The sequence below is a fragment of the Pinus tabuliformis genome, chromosome 3_2 (genome assembly GCF_031772625.1).
Source record: "Pinus tabuliformis cultivar Carrire ecotype Pingquan chromosome 3_2, CPIR1, whole genome shotgun sequence".
Lineage (NCBI taxonomy): Eukaryota > Viridiplantae > Streptophyta > Pinopsida > Pinales > Pinaceae > Pinus > Pinus tabuliformis.
The window spans coordinates 414,931,278-414,957,981 of record NC_142302.1 but is presented as its reverse complement, the minus strand read 5'-3'; the positions used below and the strand labels follow the sequence as shown (position 1 = coordinate 414,957,981).

The 26,704-nt window shown below is 38.8% G+C and overlaps 1 protein-coding gene across 1 annotated transcript; it reads left to right on the top strand.

Annotated features, from left to right (window-relative positions):
• Positions 1-8,729: 8,729 nt before the first annotated feature.
• LOC149181138 (uncharacterized) lies at positions 8,730-9,986 on the top strand. Its single transcript, XM_089414094.1, has one exon. It carries the CDS (start codon positions 8,730-8,732, stop codon positions 9,984-9,986), a length of 1,257 nt encoding a protein of 418 aa, XP_089270220.1.
• The last annotated feature ends 16,718 nt before the right edge of the window (positions 9,987-26,704 follow it).

Here is a 26,704-nt window from a genome sequence, read left to right as displayed (position 1 = left end):
ATATTTTTTCCTTAATTTCCACCTCCCCGCTCGTCTTAACCACTTTCTAGCCATCAAATCATGAATAGTAACTCCAACGGTCATTTTCCTGCTAGGTTATGTGACACCCTCCTCCATGGTGCAGCGTCCTCAGTGCAACTTCAACTGGTGCACCCTCATCAATTTTTGTGCAACTGGCATGTTGCCTTGTCCTCCACATTGGGCAGTGTAGTTTAGACTCCCGCGCTCCCTTGCACTTGCCTGGAGCACTAAGACTATCCTGTTTTCATATAGTCATTGTGTAAGATTCCCCGTATACAACTTCATCCTTCTCCCATTCACTCTTCTTGGGGATGGATCTCCATTCAGCTTCGCAAGCTGAACTGTGCCATCATCTGTAATTTCCTTGACAATATATGGTCCTAACCAATGCATCTAGAATTTACCCAGAAATTTAGTGAACTTACTATCATATAACAACACAAGATCATTTACCTTGAATGTGTGAAGCTTGATATGGTGATCATGCCATGCTTTTTCGCATTCCTTCTGTACTTGTTGGTGGAATCCTACCAAAAATCGGTCTTCCTCTAACTCCATTAGCTATGCGATCCGTTCCTCCAAAGCTTCGTGATCTTCCATATCTATCAAAGCCGCTATGCATAGGCTAGGCATAATGTACTCCATGGGCATCACCGCTTCGACCCCATAGACCAATCTAAATGACGTTTTTCCTATTAGCTTCTTACAAGTTGTCCTATAAGCCCATAGCACTGTAGATACGTGCACATTGTAGTCATTTCACTGTACGTTACATACCTTTGTCAATCTGTTCTCCAAGTTTTTGTTAAAAGCTTCGACAATCCCATTTTTCTGCGGGTGATATGGTGTACTCTTCTAATGGTAGACCTAGAATTCATCTATCAACACGCTAATTGTTTAATTCAGAAAGTGAGTTCCCCTATCACTCATCAAAAATTTCCGACATCCAAAACTTATTAAGATGTGTTCAAACAAGAATTTTGTTGTCATTGTTGTTGTACAATCCTTAACTAGCTATGCTTCCACCCATCGGGTCAAATAATCTGTCATATTGATAATGTAGCGCGCAGCCGTTTTCTTTCCAAGTGGCTAAATTGGTCCAATAAAGTCAATCACCCTGTTAGAGTTGGTATGTTCAGCCCTCCATTAGAGATCAAAACTCTTTGTTGCATTTCATCTTTATGTGTCTCGCTCATTTCACTCAATTGCATTTCGCTAAGGAGCATGCCATTGTCTGACGAAAGGGTTTGGTGTTCTTATTTCCCTCATGCTTGTACCTGCCTGGGCTAGTCAAAATTTCTTTATGTTCATCAAAGTTCATTTCAATCATTCATAGTCATTATGCTATTTTGGTCAAAAAGAAGTTATTTTCAGAGTCTAGGTCTAGTGGTTGGTCTTCAAACATGTCGAATAATGCCCGCAGGCCATGAGGATGGTTTTCGAAGAGGTTCTTAGTTCAAAAGTCCATCATCAAACACATTTGAGGACATTTCTTGTTCAAAACTCTGTTTTGAATAAGAAATTGTCGAATTCATTTTTGTAATAATCATGTATTTTTTCTGCCATGGAGTTTTCAAAGCAGGCTCTGGTTTTCCTTTGCCAAACATCAACGCCATCATCCCTGCACAAATCAACCAAGAGGCTATCATTCCAGCTCAGAAAATCAGATGGAGATGAAAAACAAAGTTCTCATTTGAAAAGTTCGGAGAGCCAAAGTTCTACATGATTGGAAAGAGAATTTGTCAAATGAAAACAAAATAAAAAATAGAAAAAAAAAACCCATGTCATAAAGATATTCCTCGTGTCTTCGTATATTTTTCCCACACCAAGAGTTATGCAAAGGGTCAAAGTCTGCAACAACAAAAAGTGTGCTATCTTAAACCAAAAATCAAAGTTCAGGTCATAATATTCATTATTTCTACAATCCATTTGCACGCAAGAATCATCAGTTAAGCCAAGAGGAAAATTGTGAAGGGTGAAAACAGAGTTTTGGAACCGGACTGTTGGTGAGTTAGGCTGCACGACGCATAGGGAGCAAGCGCGGCACACTAGACCTCCTACCTCAGTGTTATTTTTTAATGGGTGCGGCGCACTGGGTGTGCGCGCGGCGCACATAGGTGCCATCGCCGGCATAGCCATCACAATAGCCGTATCGATTGTTGGGATTGTAGGAATATGTTTTTATGATTGGAAGCAAAGGAAAAGAGCTGATAAGGCCATTGAAACGCACAGACCATTCGGTACTGGAAGCAATAACTCGTAACCCTGGAGTTAAAAAGATTTCATTCATTGCTCACTCACTTGGTGGCTTGGTAGCAAGTTACATGATTGGGAGACTATATGAGCCACTTTCGAATGGTGAATGACTGAGGCGATCTTCGTTTCATGTCTGCTTTGCGGGCATTCAAACGCCGAGTTTCCTATGCAGATGTGGTCCATGACAAAATAGTAGATTGGAGAATAGTTTAAACGTTTGCGTATGATGTCGAACGAAGCATCTGGTTCTCTACTTGCTGGAGAGAAGTCCAATGATGCAATGGTTTCTGGGCCTAAGAAAGTTGAGTTGCCCAAGCTGCCTAGATACATCGATACTCGTGTTGCTGATATTTATCCTATTACAAAGCCTGGTGATAGGCTTAAAATACTTAGCTCTAAAGACAAGTTTAAGGATGCTCCTTTGTTTTAGAAACAGATAAAAGAGACCAACCAATGTTCCACACCATCTAATGTGAAGCTTTCATCAAAATTTATTTGGAGAAGGAATGCAAATCACACTTCATCTGGTAATCCAGATACCTCCATAAATAGTGCATATACAAACAAGAACGTTGAACTAAAGGCTGAGTGTCAAGAATATAACAACTTTCGTAATGTTGCTGAGCTCTCTTCGAGTTCTCCTGCTTTGTCTTCAAGAACGACTGTTGATATGGCCAAGGAATTTAAGGGATTGGCAAATAATAAGGTTTACTGGGAAATTTAGGATCATCCTTGCATGCTAACAGTTTTGGACATGATTTGCCAATAGCTGGAGATAGAGTACCTTTGGATTTGAGCTTGAAAGTTAATATGTGCCTAATTTCTTCCTCTTCACTTAACTGGTGCCATATGTTGAATAATACTAGTAAGTACATGGGGATGAAAGAATTCATGTTTCGGTTTGATTGTTCACATGATAAAGTACATGCAAACTATAATTCTTGCTCACAGTTCTCCCAACAGAAGGATATTTCCTTTTGGAAAGCATTTCACTCGTGGGTGTACCCACAATCTATGTTACCATCATCTCTTAGTTCTACCATGGCATTATCTGCTGCTCATGGCAGTGTTGCAGAGAGCGAGTTCCTATCAAAATGACAATCAGCTTGCGAAGATTCATTTCGTTCCATATATTACATGTTTAGGAAAAAGACATGTGATATCTTTTATTTTTGCACTCAATAATTTATAGTCATGTTTGTGGGAGGTAGTTTAAATGCGAAAATGGAGAATACATGTGCTGCATATCTCACAAGATCCACTCGTGGGCTTCGAGCTTTTCTAAAGAAGCATGATGTAGGCTTCTCTATGCCTCTCTGTAGCATGGAAGTGGAGCAAGCTACAACAGAGGATTTGCAGGAGCTAAACCTAGTACTCTGCGAGAAGTTAAAAGATAAAATGAAGGGCACAGTTGTTGAGGATACAATGAAACATCTATTTGAAGGACATCATATGAACTACAGCGAGTGCATAAATGTGGATTATAAATCTACAAGGAAGGAATCATTCTATGATCTACAGCTTGATGTTAAAGGCTGCCAAGATGTCTATGCTTCATTGGATAAGTATGTTGAAGTCGCAACTTGATGGTGATAACAAATATCATGCAGAGTAGTATGGACTTCAGGAGGCAAGAAAAGGTGTTCTTTTCCTTGGTTTCCCCCCCATACTACAACTCCAGTTGAAGCATTGAATATGATTTCATGCGAGACACAATGGTCAAGATAAATGATCGATATGAATTCCTACTTCACTTGACTTAGACAGAGACAATGGCAAATATCTCTCTCCAGATGCAGATAGAAGTGTGCGCAATTTATATACTCTTCATAGTGTTTTGGTTCACAGTGGAGGTGTGCAGGGTGGTCATTGTCATGCTTTTGTTAGACCAACTCTCTCAGACCAGTGATACAAGTAATTTCTGCAAAATGAAGACACGTGTTGAGCTTAGCAAATTTCAGCTAGGTGCGTTCATTAAAGGCAAAATTTTAGTGGAAAACCATTTTTATTGAAAAATTAGTTTTTGTTCAAAAGGCCAGCGTAAGGTGAAAAGTCACTACAGTAGAAAGATAGGAACCAATGGTCTATTTTTAATTGCAATTGCAATTCAAAGCGTCTACGCTCCAGATTCTGTCTTTTAATTGGTCATCAACAAACAAAATGTAACGCTGCTCCTTTTTAGAGCTGACTTTTCCTATTCTCATGATTTTAGGTGAAACGACCCCTATTCTCAATCGATCTGTTTTCCCATTCTTGAGTCTATTTATTGTATGAAAAATTATGTGTCAAGGGTTCTGAGTTCTGGGAAATAGTGGAGGAATAACTTAGCGTTTGGCTATATAGTTTTGACAGAGGATTAATTAAATGGTGTAGCTTTGATTTATAAGATTCTTGTGGTATGAATTTAGCATGTGTTTCTTCCTTTATGTCTCATATGTCTTTGTTATGTTTTTCCATTCATTCATGATCATTTCCAGCTGAATACTTTTAAGTGAGAAAGGTAGAATTCAGTCATTGCTCTGCCTTGAGGAAGTGTTCAGATTTTATGTGTTTTCTTCTTCCTGGAAAGGATTCATACATTAATGCCCTTTTCAGCTTTCTTAAACAGTCTTTTCACCTCATTTAAATTCAATTTGTTTGCTAAAACCTCATGCCTATCTCGCCTTATGAAATATCCTGTGCCTTTGGTTAAATCTCTGCTCATGCGGTCCTTGTCCCACACAGCCTAGAAACTCAGTCATTCATCAAAATACCTCTTTCATATTTATTTACCTAGCCTAAAATCAGTTCTTATTTTAAGTCATCTCAGACCCTATCGAGTATTTTTACTAAGTTGACCCGGAGAGAGCCCTCTCCTGTCCTCGTAGGGCTAGCTACGAGGCTGAGCGTGGTATGGTGTTATCTTGAATCCTGCCTTCCTTCAGCCTAAGGCAGATTTGAGCACTAACATAGTGGCGACCATACTGGGGACGAAAATGGTTTGCTTGAAGATTGTTTTGCCCAGTACATATCTCAAGTTCAGAGCTAATTGTTGATGGTGAACAACGATCAGACATAAGAAGATGGCTGAAATCATTCACCTGGCGACTCCTTTCACCGAAGAATCTAGCAACCGGTGCTTCATGGTGACTCCATTGCAGAGGGATTAGTAGCTTTGAGATTTTTTTTTTTAAATGGAGTGGATTGCAAGAAGATACGCTCCCATGAGCCGAGATCACATTCCAGACTTTCCAAATAAGATTCCGAAAGTAGATTGGTCAAGGAATTTTCCTATGTTTAAATATGATGGTAAGAAGGATGTTGCTTTACATCTAATTCGATTTCACATGCATATTCGCAAGTTGAAGGTTGATTTTCCTGAAGATTGCTTAATGAAGATATTCCTGGCCACTCTAGAAGGTGAAGCCCAATCTTGGTATGAAAGTTTTCCGCCTGCTTGTATTTATTGTTTAAAGGATTCTCATGCCATGTTCTTTGAGAAGTATGAAGACTCTTATCCAGCATTAAATTTAGTTCATGACTGTTGCAAATACGCTGATGGTTTTATTGAAAGCCTTGAAAAATATTATGAAGATGACAATTTCATGGATGAAGAGATCATGGAAGCCCTTTGTGAAAACCCATTTCAACAGCATGAAGATGATCATGAAAATTTGCAGCAGAATCAAGATTGTAGTACGGTGGAAGATGAAGGAATTTTACATCTTGACAGTCAACAAGAATTACATGAAATAGATCAACTCTTGAACAGTCATGTTCCAGCTCAAGTTAACACAGATCTGCAGTGTGCACCCGGTCAAGAAGGTGATGGTGGAGTTTTTTTCTCTTCTGAAAAGGACGACAGTCCTGTGGGCAACATTATAGATCAGTAGGTTGAAGATTTCCATATGGCTGGAAATGATGAAAGAAGAAGTTTTGTTTCAGATTTGGTGGAAATAAAAGATGATATGCAAGAAAATGATGTTCCAATCTCATATAATGGGGATGATAAATCAGATCAAGAGATAGATGGTGAGGAGGAAAAAGAGAGTTGCATGGTTGAGGCTGCCTCAAATGGAGAAAATAGAGGTACAGACCTAACTGACCTTATCTCACCAGAAGTAGACCTTCATGAGGAGGTAGGTCATTCCCTCTATGAACAGCGAGATGAGATCTTTGTTCAAGTAAGTGAAAAAGCTTTGGGTGAATTGATGGTAGATGATATAAATGATTGTGTTGGGTTTCAAGAATCATTTGAGGTTTCTTTCTCATGATTGATGAATGCAAAGGCAATTTGGCTATCATATCATATGAAGATGGCCTACAATATATTCAGACTTCAGCAGACCAGACCATTCAGGATTCCCTTTCAGACTCTTCCTCATATGTCTCATGTTTTGAAATTTTCTTTGAAGAGGAAATCTGCTCACCTATTTGTTCAGAATTTTTTGAAGACCAGGAGCATACTCTTATTTATGAAGAAAGACCAGAATCAAGAGAAAAAGATACCTTGTTTTTTCAGCAGGAGGAAAGACTTCATGTTTTTCAGGATCCAATGGTGGATTTGTTGCAGTCAGCAATGAAGGTGATTATTGCAGTATTTAGTGATGAAGGGGATCATGGTCAACTATGTTTTTGGAGGCCCAGTTACCATTATCTGTTGTTGACCAGAAGATCTGATCCGGAGAATCAATCAAGGAGGCATCTACTTGATTGGTTACATTGGAAGACACATTACACATGATTGTACATATTGCATTAGTACACAAGTGGTTGTCATCATGATTTGAAACCCTCGAATATTGATGGACTTCTGCCATTGAATAAGTTTTGTCAGTTCTTGTTTTAGTTAAGTCAGTCATGAGTCATTTCCTTTTGCATTGATTCGGTTTTTTCAGTCATGTTGGTTTCATAATTAAGTCGGTTTAAGTCAAGTTTCAGTCAATAAATGAGTGGAAGTCTTGTGTTGTTTGTCGGAATAATGGACTCCATAGCCTAATGGATGAAGGCACTGTCTGCTCTCCCAAAGATCTGTAGTTCTTGGCACCTCCAGGGAGCTACCATCCCCCATTGGAGCCAATGTTAGAGTCGGTATGTTCAGCCCTCCGTCAGAGATCAAAACTCTTTGTTGCATTTCATCTTTATGTGTCTCGCTCGTTTCACTCAATTGCATTTCGCTAGGGAGCATGCCATTGTCTGACGGAAGGGTTTGGTGTTCTTGTTTCCCTCATGCTTGTACCTGCCTGGGCTAGTCAAAATTTCTCTATGTTCATCAAAGTTCATTTCAATCATTCATAGTCATTATGCTATTTTGGTAAAAAAGAAGTTATTTTCAGAGTCTAGGTCTAGTGGTTGGTCTTCAAACATGTCGAATAATGCCCGCAGGCCATGAGGATGGTTTTCGAAGAGGTTCTTAGTTCAAAAGTTCATCATTAAACACATTTGAGGACATTTCTTGTTCAAAACTCTGTTTTGAATAAGAAATTGTCGAATTCATTTTTGTAATAATCATGTATTTTTTACGCCATGGAGTTTTCAAAGCAGGCTCTGGTTTTCCTTTGCCAAACATCAACGCCATCATCCTTGCACAAATCAACCAAGAGGCTATCATTCCAGCTCAGAAAATTAGATGGAGATGAAAAACAAAGTTCTTATTTGAAAACTTCGAAGAGCCAAAGTTCTACATGATTGGAAAGAGAATTTGTCAAATGAAAAAAAAAAAAAAAAAAAAAACCCATGTCATAAAGATATTCGTTGTGTCTTCGTATATCTTTCCCATACCAAGAGTTATGCAAAGGGTCAAAGTCTGCAACAATGGAAAGTGTGCTATCTTAAACCAAAAATCAAAGTTCAGGTCATAATATTCATTATTTCTACAATCCATTTGCATGCAAGAATCATCAGTTAAGCCAAGAGGAAAATTGTGAAGGGTGAAAACAGAGTTTTGGAACCGGACTGTTGGTGAGTTAGGCTGCGCAGTGCATTAAGAGCAAGCGCGCCGCATAGGCACAGCGTGGCGCACTGGGCCTCCTGCCTCAGTGTTATTTTTTAATGGGCACATCGCACATGGCCCGCGCGGCGCACTGGGTGTGCGCGCAGTGCACATAGGTGCCATCTCCAGCATAGCCATCACAATAGCCGTGTCGACTGTTGGGATTGTAGGAATATGTTTTTATGATTGGAAGCAAAGGAAAAGAACTGATAAGGCCATTGAAACGCACAGACCATTCGGTACTAGAAGCAATAACTCGTAACCCTGGAGTCAAAAAGATTTCGTTCATTGCTCACTCACTTGGTGGCTTGGTAGCAAGTTACACGATTGGGATACTATAGGAGCCACTTTCAAATGGTGAATGACTGAGGCGATCTTCGTTTCATGTCTTCTTTGCGGGTATTCAAACACCGAGTTTCCTATGCAGATGTGGTCCATGATAAAATAGTATATTGGAGAACAGTTTAAACATTTGCGTATGATGTCGAACGAAGCATCTGGTTCTCTACTTACTGGAGAGAAGTCCAATCATGCAATGGTTTCTGGGCATAAGAAAGTTGAGTTGCCCAAGCTGCCCAGATACATCGATACTCGTGTTGCTGATATTTATCCTGTTACAAAGCCTAGTGATAGGCTTAAAATACTTAGCTCTAAAGACAAGTTTAAGGATGCTCCTTTGTTTCAGAAACAGATAAAAGAGACCAACCAATGTTCCACACCATCTGATGTGAAGCTTTCATCAAAATTTATTTGGAGAAGGAATGGAAATCACACTTCATCTGGTAATCCAGATACCTCCATAAATAGTGCATATACAAATAAGAACGTTGAACTAAAGGCTGAGTGTCAAGAATATAACAACTTTCGTAATGTTGTTGAGCTCTCTTCGAGTTCTCCTGCTTTGTCTTCAAGAATGACTGTTGATATGGCCAAGGCATTTAAGGGATTGGCAAATAATAAGGCCTCAACTGTTGTCACTCAACCTCATGACTCTCCAGGTTTATTGGGAAATTTAGGATCATCCTTGCATGCTAACAGTTTTGGACATGATTTTCCAATAGCTGGAGATAGAGTACCTTTGGATTTGAGCTTGAAAGTTAATATGCGCCTAATTTCTTCCTCTTCACTTAACTGGTGCCATATGTTGAATAATACTAGTAAGTACATGGGGATGAAAGAATTCATGTTTCGGTTTGATTGTTCACATGATAAAGTACATGCAAACTATAATTCTTGCTCACAGTTCTCCCAACAGAAGGAGATTTCCTTTTGGAAAGCATTGCACTCGTGGGTGTACCCACAATCTATGTTACCATCATCTCTTATTTCTACTATGGCATTATCTGCTGCTCGTGGCAGTGTTGCAGAGAGTGAGTTCCTATCAAAACGACAATCAGCTTGGGAAGATTCATTTCGTTCCATATATTACATGTTTAGGAAAAAGACATGTGATATCTTTTATTTTTGCACTCAACAATTTATAGTCATGTTTGTGGGAGGTAGTTTAAATGCGAAAATGGAGAATACATGTGCTACATATCTCACAAGATCCACTCGTGGGCTTCGAGCTTTTCTAAAGAAGCATGATGTAGGCTTCTCTATGCCTCTCTGTAGCATGGAAGTGGAGCAAGCTACAACAGAGGATTTGCAGGAGCTAAACCTAGTACTCTGCGAGAAGTTAAAAGATAAAATGAAGGGCACAACTGTTGAGGATACAATGAAACATCTATTGGAATGAAATCATATGAACTACATCGAGTGCATAAATGTGGATTATAAATCTACAAGGAAGGAATCATTCTATGATCTACAGCTTGATGTTAATGGCTGCCGTGATGTCTATGCTTCATTCAATAAGTATGTTGAAGTTGAAAATTGATGGTGATAACAAATATCATGCAGAGCAGTATGGACTTTAGGAGGCAAGAAAAGGTGTTCTTTTCCTTGGTTTTCCCCCCGTTCTACAACTTCAGTTGAAGCGTTGAATATGATTTCATGGGAGACACAATGGTCAAGATAAATGATCGATATGAATTCCTACTTCACTTGACTTAGACAGAGACAATGGCAAATATCACTCTCCAGATGCAAATAGAAGTGTGTGCAATTTATATTCTCTTCATAGTGTTTTGGTTCACAGTGGAGGTGTGTAGGGTGGTCATTGTCACGCTTTCGTTAGACCAGCTCTCTCAGACCAGTGATACAAGTAATTTCTGCAAAATGAAGACACGTGTTGAGCTTAGTAAATTGCAGCTGGGTGCGTTCATTAAAGGCAAAATTTTAGTGGAAAACCATTTTTATTGAAAAATTAGTTTTTGTTCAAAAGGCCAGCGTAAGGTGAAAATTCACCGCAGTAGAAAGATAGGAACCGATGGTCTATTTTAACTGTAGTTGCATTCAAAGGGTCTACGCTCCAGATTCTGTCTTTTAATTGGTCATCAACAAACAAAATGTAACGCTGCTCCTTTTTAGAGCATACTTTTCCTATTCTCGTGATTTTAGGTGAAACGGCCCCTATTCTCAATCGATCTGTTTTCCCATTCCTGAGTGTATTTATTGTATGAAAAATTATGTGTCAAGGGTTCTGAGTTCTGGGAAACGGTGGAGGAATAACTCAGCGTTTGGCTGTACAGTTTTGACAGAGGATTAATTAAATGGTGCAGCTCTGATTTATAAGATTCTTGCAGTATGAATTTAGCATGTGTTTCTTCCTTTATGTCTCATATTTCTTTGTTATGTTTCGCCATTCATTCATGATCATTTCCAGATGAATATTTTTAAGTGAGAAAGGTAGAATTCAATCATTTTTCTGCCTTGAGGAAGTATTTAGATTTTATGTGTTTTCTTCTTCCTGGAAAGGATTCATACATTAATGCCCTTTTTAGCTTTCTTAAACAGTCTTTTCACCTCATTTAAATTAAATTTGTTTGCTAAAACTTCATGCCTATCTCGCCTTATGAAATATCCTGTGCCTTTGGGTAAATCTCTGCTCATGCGGTCCTTGTCCCACACAACCTAGAAGCTCAGTCATTCATCAAAATACCTCTTTCATATTTATTTACCTAGCCTAAAATCAGTTCTTATTTTAAGTCATCTCAAACCCTATCGAGTATTTTTACTAAGTTGACCCGGAGAGAGCCCTCTCCTGTCCTCGTAGGGCTAGCTACAAGGCTGAGCATGGTATGGTTTTATCTTGAATCCTGCCTTCCTTCAACCTAAGGTATATTTGAGCACTAACACACCCATTTCTCAAATTCCTATAGAGAGACCTAAGGATGTAGCGATAGTTCGTCCCTTTGCGATGGTCTGGCAATCCTTTGACATGTGTTGCACACCTTACAATATGCTTTGGAGTCCTTATGCAATGTTGGCCACCATAGTCATGCACGCCAAATTTTTTGTGCAGTTTCTTTCATCGCATAATAACCTCCCGCTGCTCCCCCATGAGCTTCAGCGAGAATACTATCATGCTTAAAATCAGGCACATATCTTCACAATATTTCAACTACCCCCATTTTGTACAAATTCCACGCAATGATTGAAAAATCGGCTGCACGAACTACTAATTATTTCTTCTGTTGATTTGTATATCCTTCAGGCACCATCCCTGTAGTTAATAAGTAATAATGTTAGCAAAATGGTCATCAACTACACATACACAAAGATCTGCGCATCAGGAAATCCTTCCTCCAAATTACTGGGTTCTTCGCCTGCTTCAATTCTCGACATATGGTCAAGTCCAGCATTCAACTTCCCTGGCTTCACAATTACTTCAAATTGTACTCTTGAAATAATAATAAACACCTAAAAATCTTTCCCCCCAACATAGGCTTGTTGACCAGGTACTTTAAATGATAATGATCTGTATACATCTTGAAATGTCCCGCTAATAGATAATGCCTGATTTTTTGCAGCATGTAGACCATGGCCAACCCTTCACGCTCTATTGTTGAATAATTTTTCTCAACCTTGGATAACTTCCTACTTTCGGAGGCTATGGGATGGTCCAGTTCTCCTTCACATATCTATGTTAGTACTGCACCCGGCACAATGCAATAAGCATCTACATGTACATGAAATTCCCCTTTCCATTCGGGAAGTACCAGGATTGGTGCAGTCACCATCTTTTCCTTTAACACATCCAAGTTGCGCTAACATTCTTCATCCCAACAGAATGTCGCATCCTTCTTTATCATTTTTTCCATGGGCATGGTAATTTGAGCATAAGCTTTAATGTATTTTCTATAGTATCCCGTATGTCCCAACGTCACGCACAACTTCTTGACATTCCTAGGGGCTTCTAAGTTCACAATCACCATAATCTTTGCAGGGTCCACCATCAATCCTTGTTTACACAGGACATGACCTAGTAAGATCCCAAAAGGAACACATAATATACATTTTTTCAAATTTAGTGTCATCTGGTATCGCCGGCATGTATCCAACATAAGGCGGAGAATTGCGACATGGTGCTTCATGAAGCCAAACACAGTCTAGTCATCAAAGTATACTTCCAAAAACTTATGAATGAATTCTTTGAATGCTCCCATGACTATGTGGGAAAATATTGTAGGCGGGTTCTTCAATCCAAATGACATAACAGTAATCTGAAAGCACCCCCACTCTGTCGCGAAGGTGGTTTTGCTTCTATCCTCTGGGGAACTCTTAATTTGATGATAATTGGAAAAGCTATTAGTAAAGGAATAGGTGTCCTTCCCTTCGACATTGTCTAACACTTCATCTGTAAATGATGTCGAAAATGGATCATGAACACATGCATAATTAATCTTGCTTAGATCTACGCAAATCCATATTTCACCCTTTTGTTTCTTCTCTTGGACTACCATCAGGCTCACCCAATCATACTCTTAATACCATGTTCTATAATGCATGTCACCAACACTTTATCTATCTCTTGGCGAACATTTTCCTTATAATTTGGATTAAGATGATAAGCCATTTGTTTGACAGGCTTCGCATCCAGCTTCAATGTGATCCTCATAACACCCAAGTCGCCAAGTATTCCCTTTAAATCTAAAAACTTAGTGGGGAAGAGATCCTGGTATTCACAAAGTAATTCAACAACGTTGTCTACAGTAACATCATCCCAATAATCTCCAATATTTGTGAACTTCGGTTCCTCCTCAATGCCAATGTTTACTTGTCTTGTTTTCAAAGGTGTGGAGATGTATGGGTTCCCTACTTGCGGTCCTTCTACTACGCAATTCCCTTCTATTTCTAGAATATTGATATTGCTCAGGTATTCTTCCTCCTCTTTAGCAGTCACATTATAGCATCCAATGTGTGGCACAACTGGGTGCTGCAATTCGGTTGGGTCCATTCCATAGGTTCCTTTGATGTCTTGAAAATAATGCTTTAATTTCTTGAAGTGCTTCATTGATGCTTACAAACTCGTCCTTGAAGATGAAATTCAATAAGAACCTTTCTTCCAATACATCCCATTTGGCAGTGCCATGGTGGAGCTTTGTTTCGAGGTACCAGTTCATGGGGATTGTATCCAAGGTATGGAAAAATGTATGTACCCATTATGGTTGTGGTTCCATCCCCCATGCCTTAATCCACTTTTGTAAATGATCACGCAGATCATCCTTCCCATTATACTTCTCATTCATTCTTGTATTAGCATACCAAAATTGTAACTTCATCATTCTCTTGTAATCTCGCCATCAAACAAAACTATCCTTATGCGTACCCCACCATCGTGTAGGTGTAGCATGCAACACCAACTCCAATGCTTGAAAATGGTGGTCTTTAGGGACTTTGCGTTCAAATTCATCTAGAAACATATCGACGTCATTCAAACCATCATAATAAGGTAAATTTATTACCTTCGACGAAATGCTGCAGTGACTTCGTCATCATATTGAATCACAATGTAGATACTTCATGTAAGTGATTTTTCCAATGCTCTAATTCTTCATTGGATTCAGAAGTGAAAGAACTCTCCTGACCCCATGCGATCCATCCATCTGCCATTTGATTGATCCAACCTTGATCTCACAGTGTTATCTTGTAGATTTGATCCAGCTCATCGTCACTTTCTACGTAATCAGGGATTGGTTCAATATAGCGGGCCCCATCCGCAGAATCGAGTGGCACTATAACCCTTAATGACTTCCTTTCAAATGAAATTTTCCTCTTCTTCAAATTAATGACCCCATTCATATCAATAGCCTAGTCGATTCTTAGGAGTGTGGGGTAGGGATTATTGTCATCAAAAATTTCGATAACTTCAAAGTATGTTAATGCACTTGCACCTTCAATATCAACCGTTACGCCATATAATCATCCCATGGGGATGATTTTCTGTTGATTCGCCATACTGAGCTAAATTGGAGACCACTGCAGCATAGGTCTCCCCATTCTTTCCCATGTCTATTTCGGTAGAGCATTCAAATCAGACCCCAGATCCAAAATGACCTGGTCCATTTCATAATCACCTATCTGCACTATTAGTCACATTTAATGTCCTGTTCGTGCCTTATACTTATCGATCTTTCTAAGTATGTGCTTCTTCGATGGATTCTTTTCCTATTGGCCCACTTGCCTATTAAGTCTTGCAATCCCTCCACAACCTTCTTGTCATGCAATAACTTCATACAGGTCTCCAAAAATGTAGTGAGTATGGAAGGGTCAACCTCTTGTGTTGCACTGGTCTTTGGTGTCTTGTCCTGGATTCCTGAGGTGGAGGCCTCAGTGAAGCTCTTCTTTTCTTCCACGAATGTTTCCTTAGCATGATTAAGGTCAAAGGTGGCTTCTTTCTCAGGGGCTTTGTAGACCCATTCATCTTCTTCAGGCTGCTTACCCTTATCTTCGCCATTCATCATACTGATTCGTAGTACAATGTTAATGATTTGATCCTCTTCGTGGGGCTCATCCCTCATCATTTGTAAATTCCACATAGGTTGCTGAGGCTGCATTTTCTTCTCTTGAATTTTAGCTATTAACATTGACATTATTCTATGGCATGGTCTAATTGTCTACAGTATTGACATGAAGGGTGTGTAGGATTCAGGAAATCTCACATGAAGTGCCCTGACTGTCTGGAGTTGTAGCAGATAATTTGACCACGACCTCTACTAGGTCCTCATCCTCGTCCTTAGCCTTGAAAACCCCCGTGAACTCCTCTTGTGCCTTGGTTTGGAGGCTGATTTTCATCTTGCATATGGTAAGTAGGGGTTATTTCCATCATCAGCTCATAGCTTCGACAATGGTGCTCAACATGGCCCACAAATTTACAGAAATTACAGAACAACTGTTGGGGTGTTTGAATAAACTTCTGAAGTAAATGATAGTTATTCGTTACATGTTTCCCAGTGACTTGACAAATGGTGCACCATAGCGCATCACGCATGCTCACCTTGGTTGGGGCTTCTAGCTTCAGGGGGGCTAGCCCTCCCCCTATAAGATAGTTCGCGTATATTAGAAAATGATATTTATCATGCCCATGGTCTTTACAATTCAAGCACCAAACCTTTGCATGCACTTCTGGCTTAGTCTCCTTTTATTTCTTCAAACTTTGTAATTCTAGGTGTAGGCTCGCTAACTACGAGTGGATCTGTTATACCCCTAGGTTTATATCCTGAATAGGATATGTGTGCAGCCTCATCACGATCTCCAAGGCTTATGCCTACGTTGCTATCTTCTGCTGTGACAAAGCAATTCTTAAATGTGGAAAAAGCGACACGATAAACCAATCGTGATGCTGGCTATCTGAGATTTGCATGTTAGCTTGTCTGGTATGGCACTTCAACCTCCAATCAAAGTCCCAAGGTGTCTCCTCGACTGTTACAAAATATTTTTCACACCTCCTGCACTTCCATGTGACATACCTCAAAGTTCTCGAAACATGACCATTATACAGTATACCCATCCATGTATACAACTTAGATCCCTCCTAAGACTTTGATTAGAAAATTCCTTGAGCTTTCCCTGAGGAAATAACTCTTGAAACCCTAAAATGAGTATCATCGCTCTTATAAGGTTGAAAACAACAATGGCCTCCTTTTGCATTGTACTTGATCAATGATGGCATCACTTTGTTCCCTTTCATACCCACAATGATCCCAAAAAGGTAATTTTCCCAAAGAGGATGAGAAGCTTTATGATGTAGAAGCTTCTAGAGAGGCAAGATGGAGGTTTTTTCACATAGATGAGGTCAATCCTCTCAACTTGGCCTCTTTGTCTTGTCCCTATGAGCTACCTCCTTGAGATGAGGCCTAATCCTATCTTTGGAGAGGTCCTAACTCCCTTTCCCATCCTATAAATTCATCCTCTCCCATTCCCAAATTGTTGGTCTATGTCTATTTGCACCCTTATGCTAAGCTTGTGCTTAGAGGCTATTCATTTGACTTGGAGGAGTGCTTGGAGAGTTCTTGGCTTGGACTTGGATTACCACTCAAGGAGATCCTTTCAACATCAAGGTTTTGGTTGTAAGCTTCCCTTTATTTACTAATAATATACAACTGTTGGTTCATCTTCCTAAAATGTATATGTTAATGTATCATTTAGCTTGACATTCCTTGAACAGTTAAGTAGGTTGTTATTGGATTTTCTATTGGTTTTGGCATGTTGTGTTGTCTCTTGATCACTTGTGTAGGAACATCAACATTGAGAGAAGCACGAACAAGTCCATGACACAAGCGGTTCAAGGCCCTCAACAAAGGAAATTGGAATAGCATCAGAACGAGGTAGTCCATCTCCTTCGTTCTTATTTTCAATTATAACCTAGGAAGATGTCTAGTTGATTGTTACTTCAGTTTCTAGACCCACTCATTGGGATAGAGGGATCGTCTCTGCCTGAAGATAGGATTAACCTTGTCAAAAAATTGGTGACCCCACTAGGGAACCTATGATCCTTTCCTTCCAATTATTCACCTTGTCTTTTGACAATTTTGATCAACCATTCATTCCCATAGTTCATTGTTTGTCTGTAGTCAGTCTCACTTTTTGGTAAATACTTGAAGGTTGTTGATTTGAGTTGTTCTTGAAGATTTTGTGTTGTTTCTTTGTTTTTCTCATCCATCACATTTTTGGCCCTGACAGCCGCGATGATATCACGGATTTGTTGATTACAGTAGCGATGATCACTGCTTTTCTCTTAAATGGTACAATGATAGCATAAGTTAAAGACATTTAGGGTTTATCTTCTGATTTTCAGTTCTTTTTACCTTCTCCCAGTGATTTACCAGCGTGATTTGAGTTGACTCGTTTCTTGTCTAATTGCAATCACCTCTTAACTTGGTTTAAGTATGTTTGAAGTTTGATTAGCCTTGTAGGGTTTCTACGTCTTCTAGGTCATCCTTCATCCGCTCATTGATATTCCCATCGAAGATCAATTACCTGCGTTAAAGAGTCTTTTTTTTATTTGGGAATTTTATACAAATCACTTTTGGTTCTTGTGTCTTAAGTTGTTTTCATTGGTGTTAGATTGAGTAGATATTATGAAAGTCGATTAAGTTCCATTTGACAAACAATAGATTACAAATTGATTGTCCCATTTGAATCGAAAGGAGGTGTTTTCTTTGAGTTTGTGTTTCGAAAAGCGAAAGCGAAAGTGTTTGTCTTTTCATAGTTTTTGAAGAATTTTTTGTTGCATTCCAATCATTAATGTGAAATAGATTTTCATGTTTGTTGTCTTGCTTGCATTCTCTTTTACTTTTTGTATTAGATTACATTGATTACACTAAAGTGAAAAGAAAATCATCATTATATCTTAAGGTATTTTTACTTTAAGGTTTATTTTCACATTGCATTTCCTTGTGATATGAAAGATTAGATTTCATGTTTGACATTTAGCATTTGAAATTGTCGTTAATGCACTTTTGATTTTTTGATGAATGATTTGGGTGATCTTCTTCCATACATAGATATCTTTCATCGAATTGAAGGATTTCATTTGATCATTTAGTTGCATTTTAGGAATAGGTAACATCATTAAGGCCTTGAAATAGAAACATAATTCCAAGATCAACTTTAAAATCTATCAATTAATCTAAGGAGCATTTGAAACATTAATGTTCACACTTAGTGGTCTAGGCTAGAGACGTGTTCTGACGTCTACAAAACTTAGCAGTTGTCTTTCGCTTTTGCACTAGACAACACTAGCACAAACTTGTGATCCTCGTACCATCAAGTATATAAAGGGAGACCATCATAGGTTGCAAACCTTTATCCATAGGAAGTTGAGTCTGCTGCCTTGTAAACGTGATACACTAAACACAACATTCAAGGAGATTTCCTGCACGTATGTCAAGTCCCTGGCAAATTTATTTGCTAAGGTGTATATTGTAGTTCACAGTTACTTGATACTCTTTTTTCCTAGAGCTAACTGAGTGGTCATTTCGATATTTTCTCACTCTTTAAATTTGAAAAGATCATTGAGCACTTGTCCTTTAAAGCTTGCTAAACCATTGAAAGAGACTAGAATCACCTTTTCATCCTTTTCTCAACTCTTAAAAGATGAAAAGGAAAAGTTTTTGTTTCTAAAAATAACTGTGCATGATAAACATGTCAAACCCAAGTAGTTGCTTCTTGGACCAATATTGAGTATTTCCCGGTTAATTTCAAGATTGTTAAAAAGCCCTCAATGAATCTCCTTTCCTTTTTTTCTTTTGAGAGGAAGTCATCGTGGCTGAACCATTGAGTTCATCTCATAGTTCCCCTTCGTTGTCTTATACTGAAGAGTCCTCCCAAGGAGTTCATATGGAGCTTTCTCAGTCACTTGAAGATCAAGGTTTTGAACTTAGGATTATTATAAGTATTGAATCCTTGTCTTCTTGTCCACCTCCATCGGATTCACGGTCAGCTCAAGAATCTGATCCTGATACCTCTGATAATCCTATTCAGACCCCTGAGATTTCGCAAAGGCTTGTTATTTATTCGTCAAACTTGTTATTCAATTCTGTTGTGATATATCCTCAGCATCCTTACAGTCCTTAAGATCAGCCTGGTATTCCTTTAGGGTTATCCCCTTGCACACTTGGGTTCCTCGTCACCAGTTGTTTCCATCTATGGAGTCAGAAGGTGAAATCCCAACCTCTTCTCTGGGTCATTTAGAAGTTTCTGCTGCCCATACTCCTTATGTCGATGATGAGCAAGGATATGAATTTCTTCCATAAGGCTTTCCTTATACAGGAAGAGTCTTGTCTCTAACTTTCCCTAAAACTAGTGGACCCATGTTGCCACCTAGTTATACAACCTGAGATCAGTTAGTTTCAAGTACTCCAAGTTATTCGTCATTGTATTAGAATCCCTTTTGGTCTTCAAATGATATGCCTACATCCGCTCCGTTCATTCAAAATGCGACATCTCAAACTTCTGTACGAACAACTGTCACATCAATTCTGGTTCAACCTACAATTCCGTCACAGCATATCTCATCATTTTGACTAACCCTTCTGGTACAACTGACTGTTTTAGGTCAGGTTTCAATTAGTTCTTCCACCCCTCTATCAAGTGGACATAATGTGCCACAACCTAGGGTGCAGGATTGTAATACTCCTCTTGTGTTAGGTGAAACCAATGCGAGTAGATTACAAACTCACATGGTTGGAGTGAATCAACTTCATTATGGTGGTATCCTAACCCTGTTGATCCATCCGGGTCAGGTAACATCCAATATCAATAGCCTTATATGGCTCAGTTTCCACTCCAATAGACTTATGTCCCATATGGTTCGCAAACCTTGGTTAATCCATCCTACATTCCTCAAGCAGGAGCTTATGTCTAGCTTGGTCAATCCGCTATTCCTAGTGGATACAGTTAGATTCAATTCAGGAATTATCAATACCCATAGGGTATATCCCAAGGAATTGTCTAGCAGCCCTTGCAGGAGTAAGGAAAACCTTTGCAGTTGCAAGGGAAACCTTTGCAACATCAAGGGAAACCTTTGCAGGAGTAAGGGCAACCTTTGTAGCAGCAACAAAAACCTATGCAACAGCAAGGGAAAACTTTGCAGCCACAAGGGAAACTGTTACAACAATAGGGGCAACCTTTGTCGTAGTCTTAGTAGCCGTCGCAGCAACAAACTCAATTTTTTCAGTAGTCTACTCAACCTTTGTACTCGCAAGACCAACCTTTGCAACATCATGGTCAACCTTTACAACATAAAAGTCAACCTTTGCAGCAACAAGGTCAACCTTGGTAGCAACAAGCTTTATATGTTCATCAATAAGGTTAGCCCTTGCAAGCCCAAGGTCAACCCTTGCAACAACAGGGTCAATCTCTTCACGTTCAGGGTCCATAGGTTCAAAACCCTTACAACCCATATGCTGCGTACAATCCTATCTTTGGAGAGGTCCTAACTCCCTTTCCAAGCCTATAAATTAATCCTCTCCCATTCCTAAATGGTTGGTCTATGTCTATTTGCACCTTTACACTAAACTTGTGCCTAGAGGTTACTCATTTGACTAGGACAAGGAGTGTGTTATCACTCATAATTTTTCTTAGAAGTTATCAGAAGAAGGAAGAAACTGAGGTAACCATAAACCAATGTTTTAAGTATAGGCTCTAGACAACCTATGACTCAGAGAGGGCTTTCTCTATATAATTTAGCTTTGTTTATTATAGGATTTTAGGCTAGTTCTTAGTGTTCCTTGGGGTTTTGGTTTTGATTTGAAGGTTGGGTGGTGGAATTCTTAGAGCAGATGGATAGAGCTAGGTCTTCAAGCAATTGGGCTATGGAGTCAAAAAATGGATAGCAGGACTGGAACAATTCCTTAAAGGGAATGTTCACAGGGCAGGCTAACAGAGTAAAATGGAAATCTTTAGGCCTAATGGGTGAAGTAATTCCAACCAGGGTGAAAGGGCACTTAATAATCCTTAGACCGGGATCAGAATGGAGAATAGAGGATAATCATGAATAAAGGGAAATTAAGAATCCTTTGCTATAGATCACAATAAATCACCTAAACTAAGGAGCAATCAAGAATTACTTAACTTAGATTTGTGAAGAAAACACATAATAATGCATAACAGTCAAGATAGAGTGCATTTAAGCAATTTTTGAAATATCATTCCATGTTATAACATTTAGATTTTAGAGATACATAAAGATTATGGAAAAAAATTGAAGGAAAACACAATTGAACATGAGAGAATACTTATTTGTATTTCGCTTTACACAAGAATCCTGTAAAATATCTTATCTTTATTGCTTAATCCAGTAAGCCAATCCAGTCATTGATACAATAGAATTTATGATTCGAGAGAAAAAGTCTATAGAAATGTTTTGGAATCCACCCTACATACTTTGAATTGTGAAGTATTTATACAAAATCTTATTACAAAATATCTCACAACAACTTGAGATTTTTCTAGGAAATACAAATATCTTATAGCAAGAAGATAGAGACAGCTAATGAACTGTTTCTTGCTGTCCCTTTAATTATGGTTGTGCTGGCCTTTACGGTTGAGGTGTAGCCCTTTATGATGGCTGATAGTTGTGGCACTTTTACGCTGGAGTCTTCTTTACTTTGATCTTTCATCTAATAGTCTTTGACACTGCTACTCTTTGACCCTGTCGTGCTGTTTTTACCTGTTTTACTCTGCTACCTTCATTTTTATTGCACAATAACTTTTAGTTGTTTATTTATCACAGTAAATCTGTCATTGTCTCCCAACTTTCTGCATTTTGTAATTTCACATTTACCATTCTCTTGTAAATCTCATTAGCCTCAGTATATTTAGCAAAATTTGGGTTGGTGAGGAACAAATGTTTTACCTCATGCTCAAGGAAAAACAAGTTCTCAAATGTATCATATAATACTTTGCCCATTGGCAAGGCTTTAATGGATGAAGAGCTAGCTTGTTCCTTAGCTAACTGTCTAAGTCTGTTGCCATAGTCCAATTGTGTCATGAGTTTATCATTGATGACCATAGGACTGGGTAGACCCTTTTCCTTCAAAATCTGAAATTTAGCCATGAACCTATCAATGGCTACCTGCATATTATGGCACTTTTCTTCCAAATTAAGCATAAGGATCCTTTTAGAAAGGATTTCTAGAATGGTGGTAGTTCTATCTTCAATGTTCAGCTCATGTAGCTCATATCTATTTTTCTATTGAGGAAATGGATGAGTCTATTTGCATCCTCAGGCTTATTTCCTAATTCCTCCTTCACTTTCTGGATAGCTTCAGTAGCTATCTTTACTAGCTCTATTTGCTCAAAAATAACTTGAATTGATGGCCAAATATCATTGACAGAGTCAATTATATTGGCCCACAACATTTCCTTGGTTTGTCCAAGTGGCTTCTCAAGTGTCAAATCCTTTTCTAGGATTTTGATCCTCTCACCCATTCTCTGGGCCCTTTGTGTTTCTTCATTCCGCTTGAGTTGGGAAAGTTTGCAGTTAGTTTCCAAACTTCCCACCTTTTCCTTCAATATTTTCATCTTTGTAGCCTGGATAGAAATATCTTCCATGGCTTTCACAAGTTCTACTACTTTGTCCGCTGGTGCTCCTACTGCTATAGTAGATTCTGTTGTTACTGGCAATGTTGTTGCAGGTGGAGCTGTGGGTGCTAGTGATGCTGCCAGTGTAGAAGGAACTGATGTGGATACCGTGGGAATGATAGTTCTGGAAGTTGTGGCCAAGTCACTTTGCTTTGATTGAATTAAAGTGTCCAACTCTTTCTCTGTCTCCTTGAGTTGATCATTCAGCTTCAGGACCAAGTCCATGAGCTCTTCATGTCCTTGCTAGGCTTCTAGGACCTCTAATGTTTGTGGATGATGTAGTTGGGGTATCTTTAGCTACTTCTTGAGTGTAAAGATATCATCATTTTTCTTCTTAATTAGTTGCTCTATGGCTTTTATATCCTTTGGATCGTGTCCTAATTCAATTACTAAGTCCTCTACAGACTTGATTCTTGTGTCCTTGGCCTGTGAGGAGGCCTTTCCAACTGGAATTGTGAAGATATGTTGTTTAATAAATTATGTAGTTAGTGGGAAGCTATGGAATTTCTAGTCAAAGTGGAGTATATCATCTCCCCTATTTGCTTGTGTAGCTCAATTTGGTCTATGGGATGGATATCCCTTGCCAACACTTCAAAATTTACTTTCTTGAAATCTGAGGCTGTTTTTGGCTATTGAGTTGTAGGCTTGATAAAAGTCATCTGCATTTTCCCCTCTTTGATATCAAAGGCTAACATTAGCCTTGTTTGATTGGTAGGGGTCATCTTCAGGTATTGGGCATAAGTTTGGACCTTAAGCTTCTCATTCCTTGCTTTTATTTCCCTGTACCTTTCCTTGATGTCTTGGTCTTTGTCAGCAGGCATTCTGAAAGAAGATACCTCAAGACTGAGGTGCATTTTGAACCCTTGAGTTTGTGATGTGGAGGGTGCGCCTTCCAATGGGGTGATGGGCCTGCTCCTATTTCCTTTTGTGTTGGTGACTTTTGTTGTTTCCTCTGTGTATTCTTGTTTAGAGACAGGATTCACTCTCTGTCTTTTTGCTTGGCTTGTATCTGTGTAAGTCTATGAAGTGGCCCTTGCTGATGTGGTGGCCTCCTCCCTACTTCCTTTTAGGATCTTCTCCTCATTTAGAGGAGTCTGCACAACCAAGGGGGTACTCATGGTTGTCTCTATTTTGCTTGATTACTCTGGCCTATTTGACTGCTCTGGCATGTCTGACTGCTATGGCTCCTACAGGAAGGAACCCTCATCAAGTTGTTTTTCAAGATTGATTAGAGCGTTCTCTATGTCTATTCTGGTGTTGTCTTGATCAACTAGGGATCCTTCCACCCATTCTGATTGGTTAGCATAGGCTTCAATCTCAGGTATGGGATGGTGAATAAAAGGTCCTAGCTTGACCTTTTGATTCTTCTTGGTGGTGAATTCCAAAGGGTCATATCTCTAAACAAAACTTCTCCGGAACTTCATCTTCTGTAGTATCAAATATGCCTCTTTCCCGGCCTCCATAGAGTTACCTATGAAGGGGCCTAGTTTGTCTTTTATTTTGAAATTGGCATTCTTCTTGGAATTTACAAAGTTTATCTCATCTGCATTGTTAATTTTTCTATAGTATTCTAATGAAAACAACCTCATAGGGAGGTATCTTGGCAATTTGTATGCTGTTGGCCGGATAAATCGATCTTCCGAACAAGGCCGATCTCCCTAGTATCAAAAGATATCTAGCAACAAGCAGACAAACAAATCTATCTTTCACTAAACATATATGATTCATAAATAAAAACTATAGAGGTGTTTAGACCGTACCTTAAGTGCAACACTAGTTTGTAGCAGCCATCCTTCAACTGTCCGAAAGAGTTTCCTTTTGAGAACCTACAATCACAAACAAGAAAACATCAAATACCACCTGCATAACTAATATCATAAATCATGTTCATTATGGAGATCAAGGAATCTGTTATCACCCTAAAATCTTTGTCTCTAAGCCTTGGAGAGTTGCCATGTTTCTAGTCATAGTCTTATAAGTTTTGAGTCATCTCATCACAATTAGTGTCATTCTCATTTACAAACCCTTCTTCTAGTCATGGTGTTAAAGGGTCTCTAGGTCATTTCATGCTTTAAGGGTTAGGTCATAAGATTAGAAGTCTTTCAAGGTCATATCTCTTTTCCAAATAAAGTTTGACAGCCTCATTCCATGTCCTAGAAGCCTCACCATGAGTTTAGAAGTCATATCTCACATCATTTTGGAGAAATTTTCAAACTAGCTACGAAGCCACGTTTTCGTAGTGTAGACAGTGTAAAAATCATGTTTTGCGCTATGAAATCAGTGTTTTCGTAGCGCGCTACGAAACCCCTGAAGCAGCCCGTTTTAGCAAAAAAATTGTTTTTACTAGTTAACTTCCAAAAGCTTTCCTAAGCAGCTGAGAACTCAATTTTGCAAACTAAAAGAGGCTTTTCTTCCTAACATGATTAACTACAAAAACTCTTTCAGTTTCTTCAAATCCATTCTGAGGTGGGAGGAATTTATGGTTAAACTTGCGCTATGAAACTGTTGAAAGTCAAGCTTGGTCTTCTGGTTTTAGCAGTCTTTTTCAAGATCAGTTTCTGGTCACATGCAAAGGTAATTTGGAATTCAGAAAGAGTTTTATCTTCATTGACTCTCCAGATACAATAACCTATCTCACTTTCTTCATAAGTGTTTTCAGTTGGAAGATAATAAGCTTTAATTGAGACCCTAATTTCAGAAAATGGATTTTTCCTGTTTGACACATGTTTTTGAAGGACAAATTTTGGACAGCCGGAGGAATGCTTTAAAAGACCAGGAGAGGTTTTTGTTCTAGACAACATGGGCTAAAAAAAACTCCTTCAATTTCATAAAATGTGTCATGGGTGAGGAGATAAAGGCTCTATCCCACGTGCCAATTTTTAAGGATCTAAACCTAAAAACAGGGAAACATGTTCCCTAATTTCTAAGGTTTGTCATCAGCAGTTGGGTGACCACGTGGGAGGCTTCATCAAATTCGACTTCATGAGGTTGCAGCTATCAGAGAATGCATTTAAATTTTTAGATAAGGTTGTTGTAATCATAATAAGGAGTTACACTCCTAGTTGTATTAGGTCTCTAGGATTGCTAGTTAGCTGTCAAATGCATTTAAAGGTTTGTTTTATGGTTAGAATAGGTGTCACTGATGGAAAATTCGAATTCTCTTGATGAGGGATGATGGAATCCTAATTGTAAATGCTATATATAGAGCAAGAGGTCGAATTAGCAAGGGGTTGGAGACTTTTTGGCTCAGCTGCTGCTCTATGTGCAGACTATGTATATTTTTAACCTAATGCAGATTTCTACTTAGACAACTCGAGATTCATGAAGAGTTCTTGTATGTTCTTGTTATGATGGCATCTTTTAATACTTACATTGCAATGGTGTTTAGTTATGATACTCAGAACTCATCAATGATGCTCTGACTTCCTTCATAGATAAACTGACTATGTTTCATTGTTTTGTATTTTCATTTCTGCACTTGAACTCTATAATGCCTTGACTTCCATGCTAGGTAGAATGCTTTGGCTTCACTATTCAGGATTCAAAGAGAGTTTTTAATGTCATATTATCTCATGGATTTCCTCTTTCACTTACTTGTAGTGGTATGAATACATGTTACTTAGAACTCATAAATCATGCTCTAACTTCCTTCATGTATTTATAAACTGTGTTTCCTTGCATTGTATCTTTGTTTTGTTGATGCATAAAAAATCTCTATGCCTTGACTTCATGTTAATCTGATCTTGATGTGGTACTGAAACATACTTTGACTCCATAGCCCAATGGTAGCCAGCCTTCATCTTTCAACCTATAAACATATACAATTACAAACCATAGAGTTAGCCATCTATTTATATCTTTAATCTAAATCATTAACCCTTTGAGAGAGCCCTCTAAGGCTAAGGAGGCTAAGCCTTAGCTAAAAGATTGGTTTGAAATAGTTACATCGAGATAGTCTGATCACCAGCCTATCAAGGTCCTATT

Coding starts and splice junctions, on each gene's coding strand:
- LOC149181138 (XM_089414094.1), top strand. CDS start 8,730: ATGTCGAACGAAGCATCTGGTTCTCTACTTACTGGAGAGAAGTCCAAT.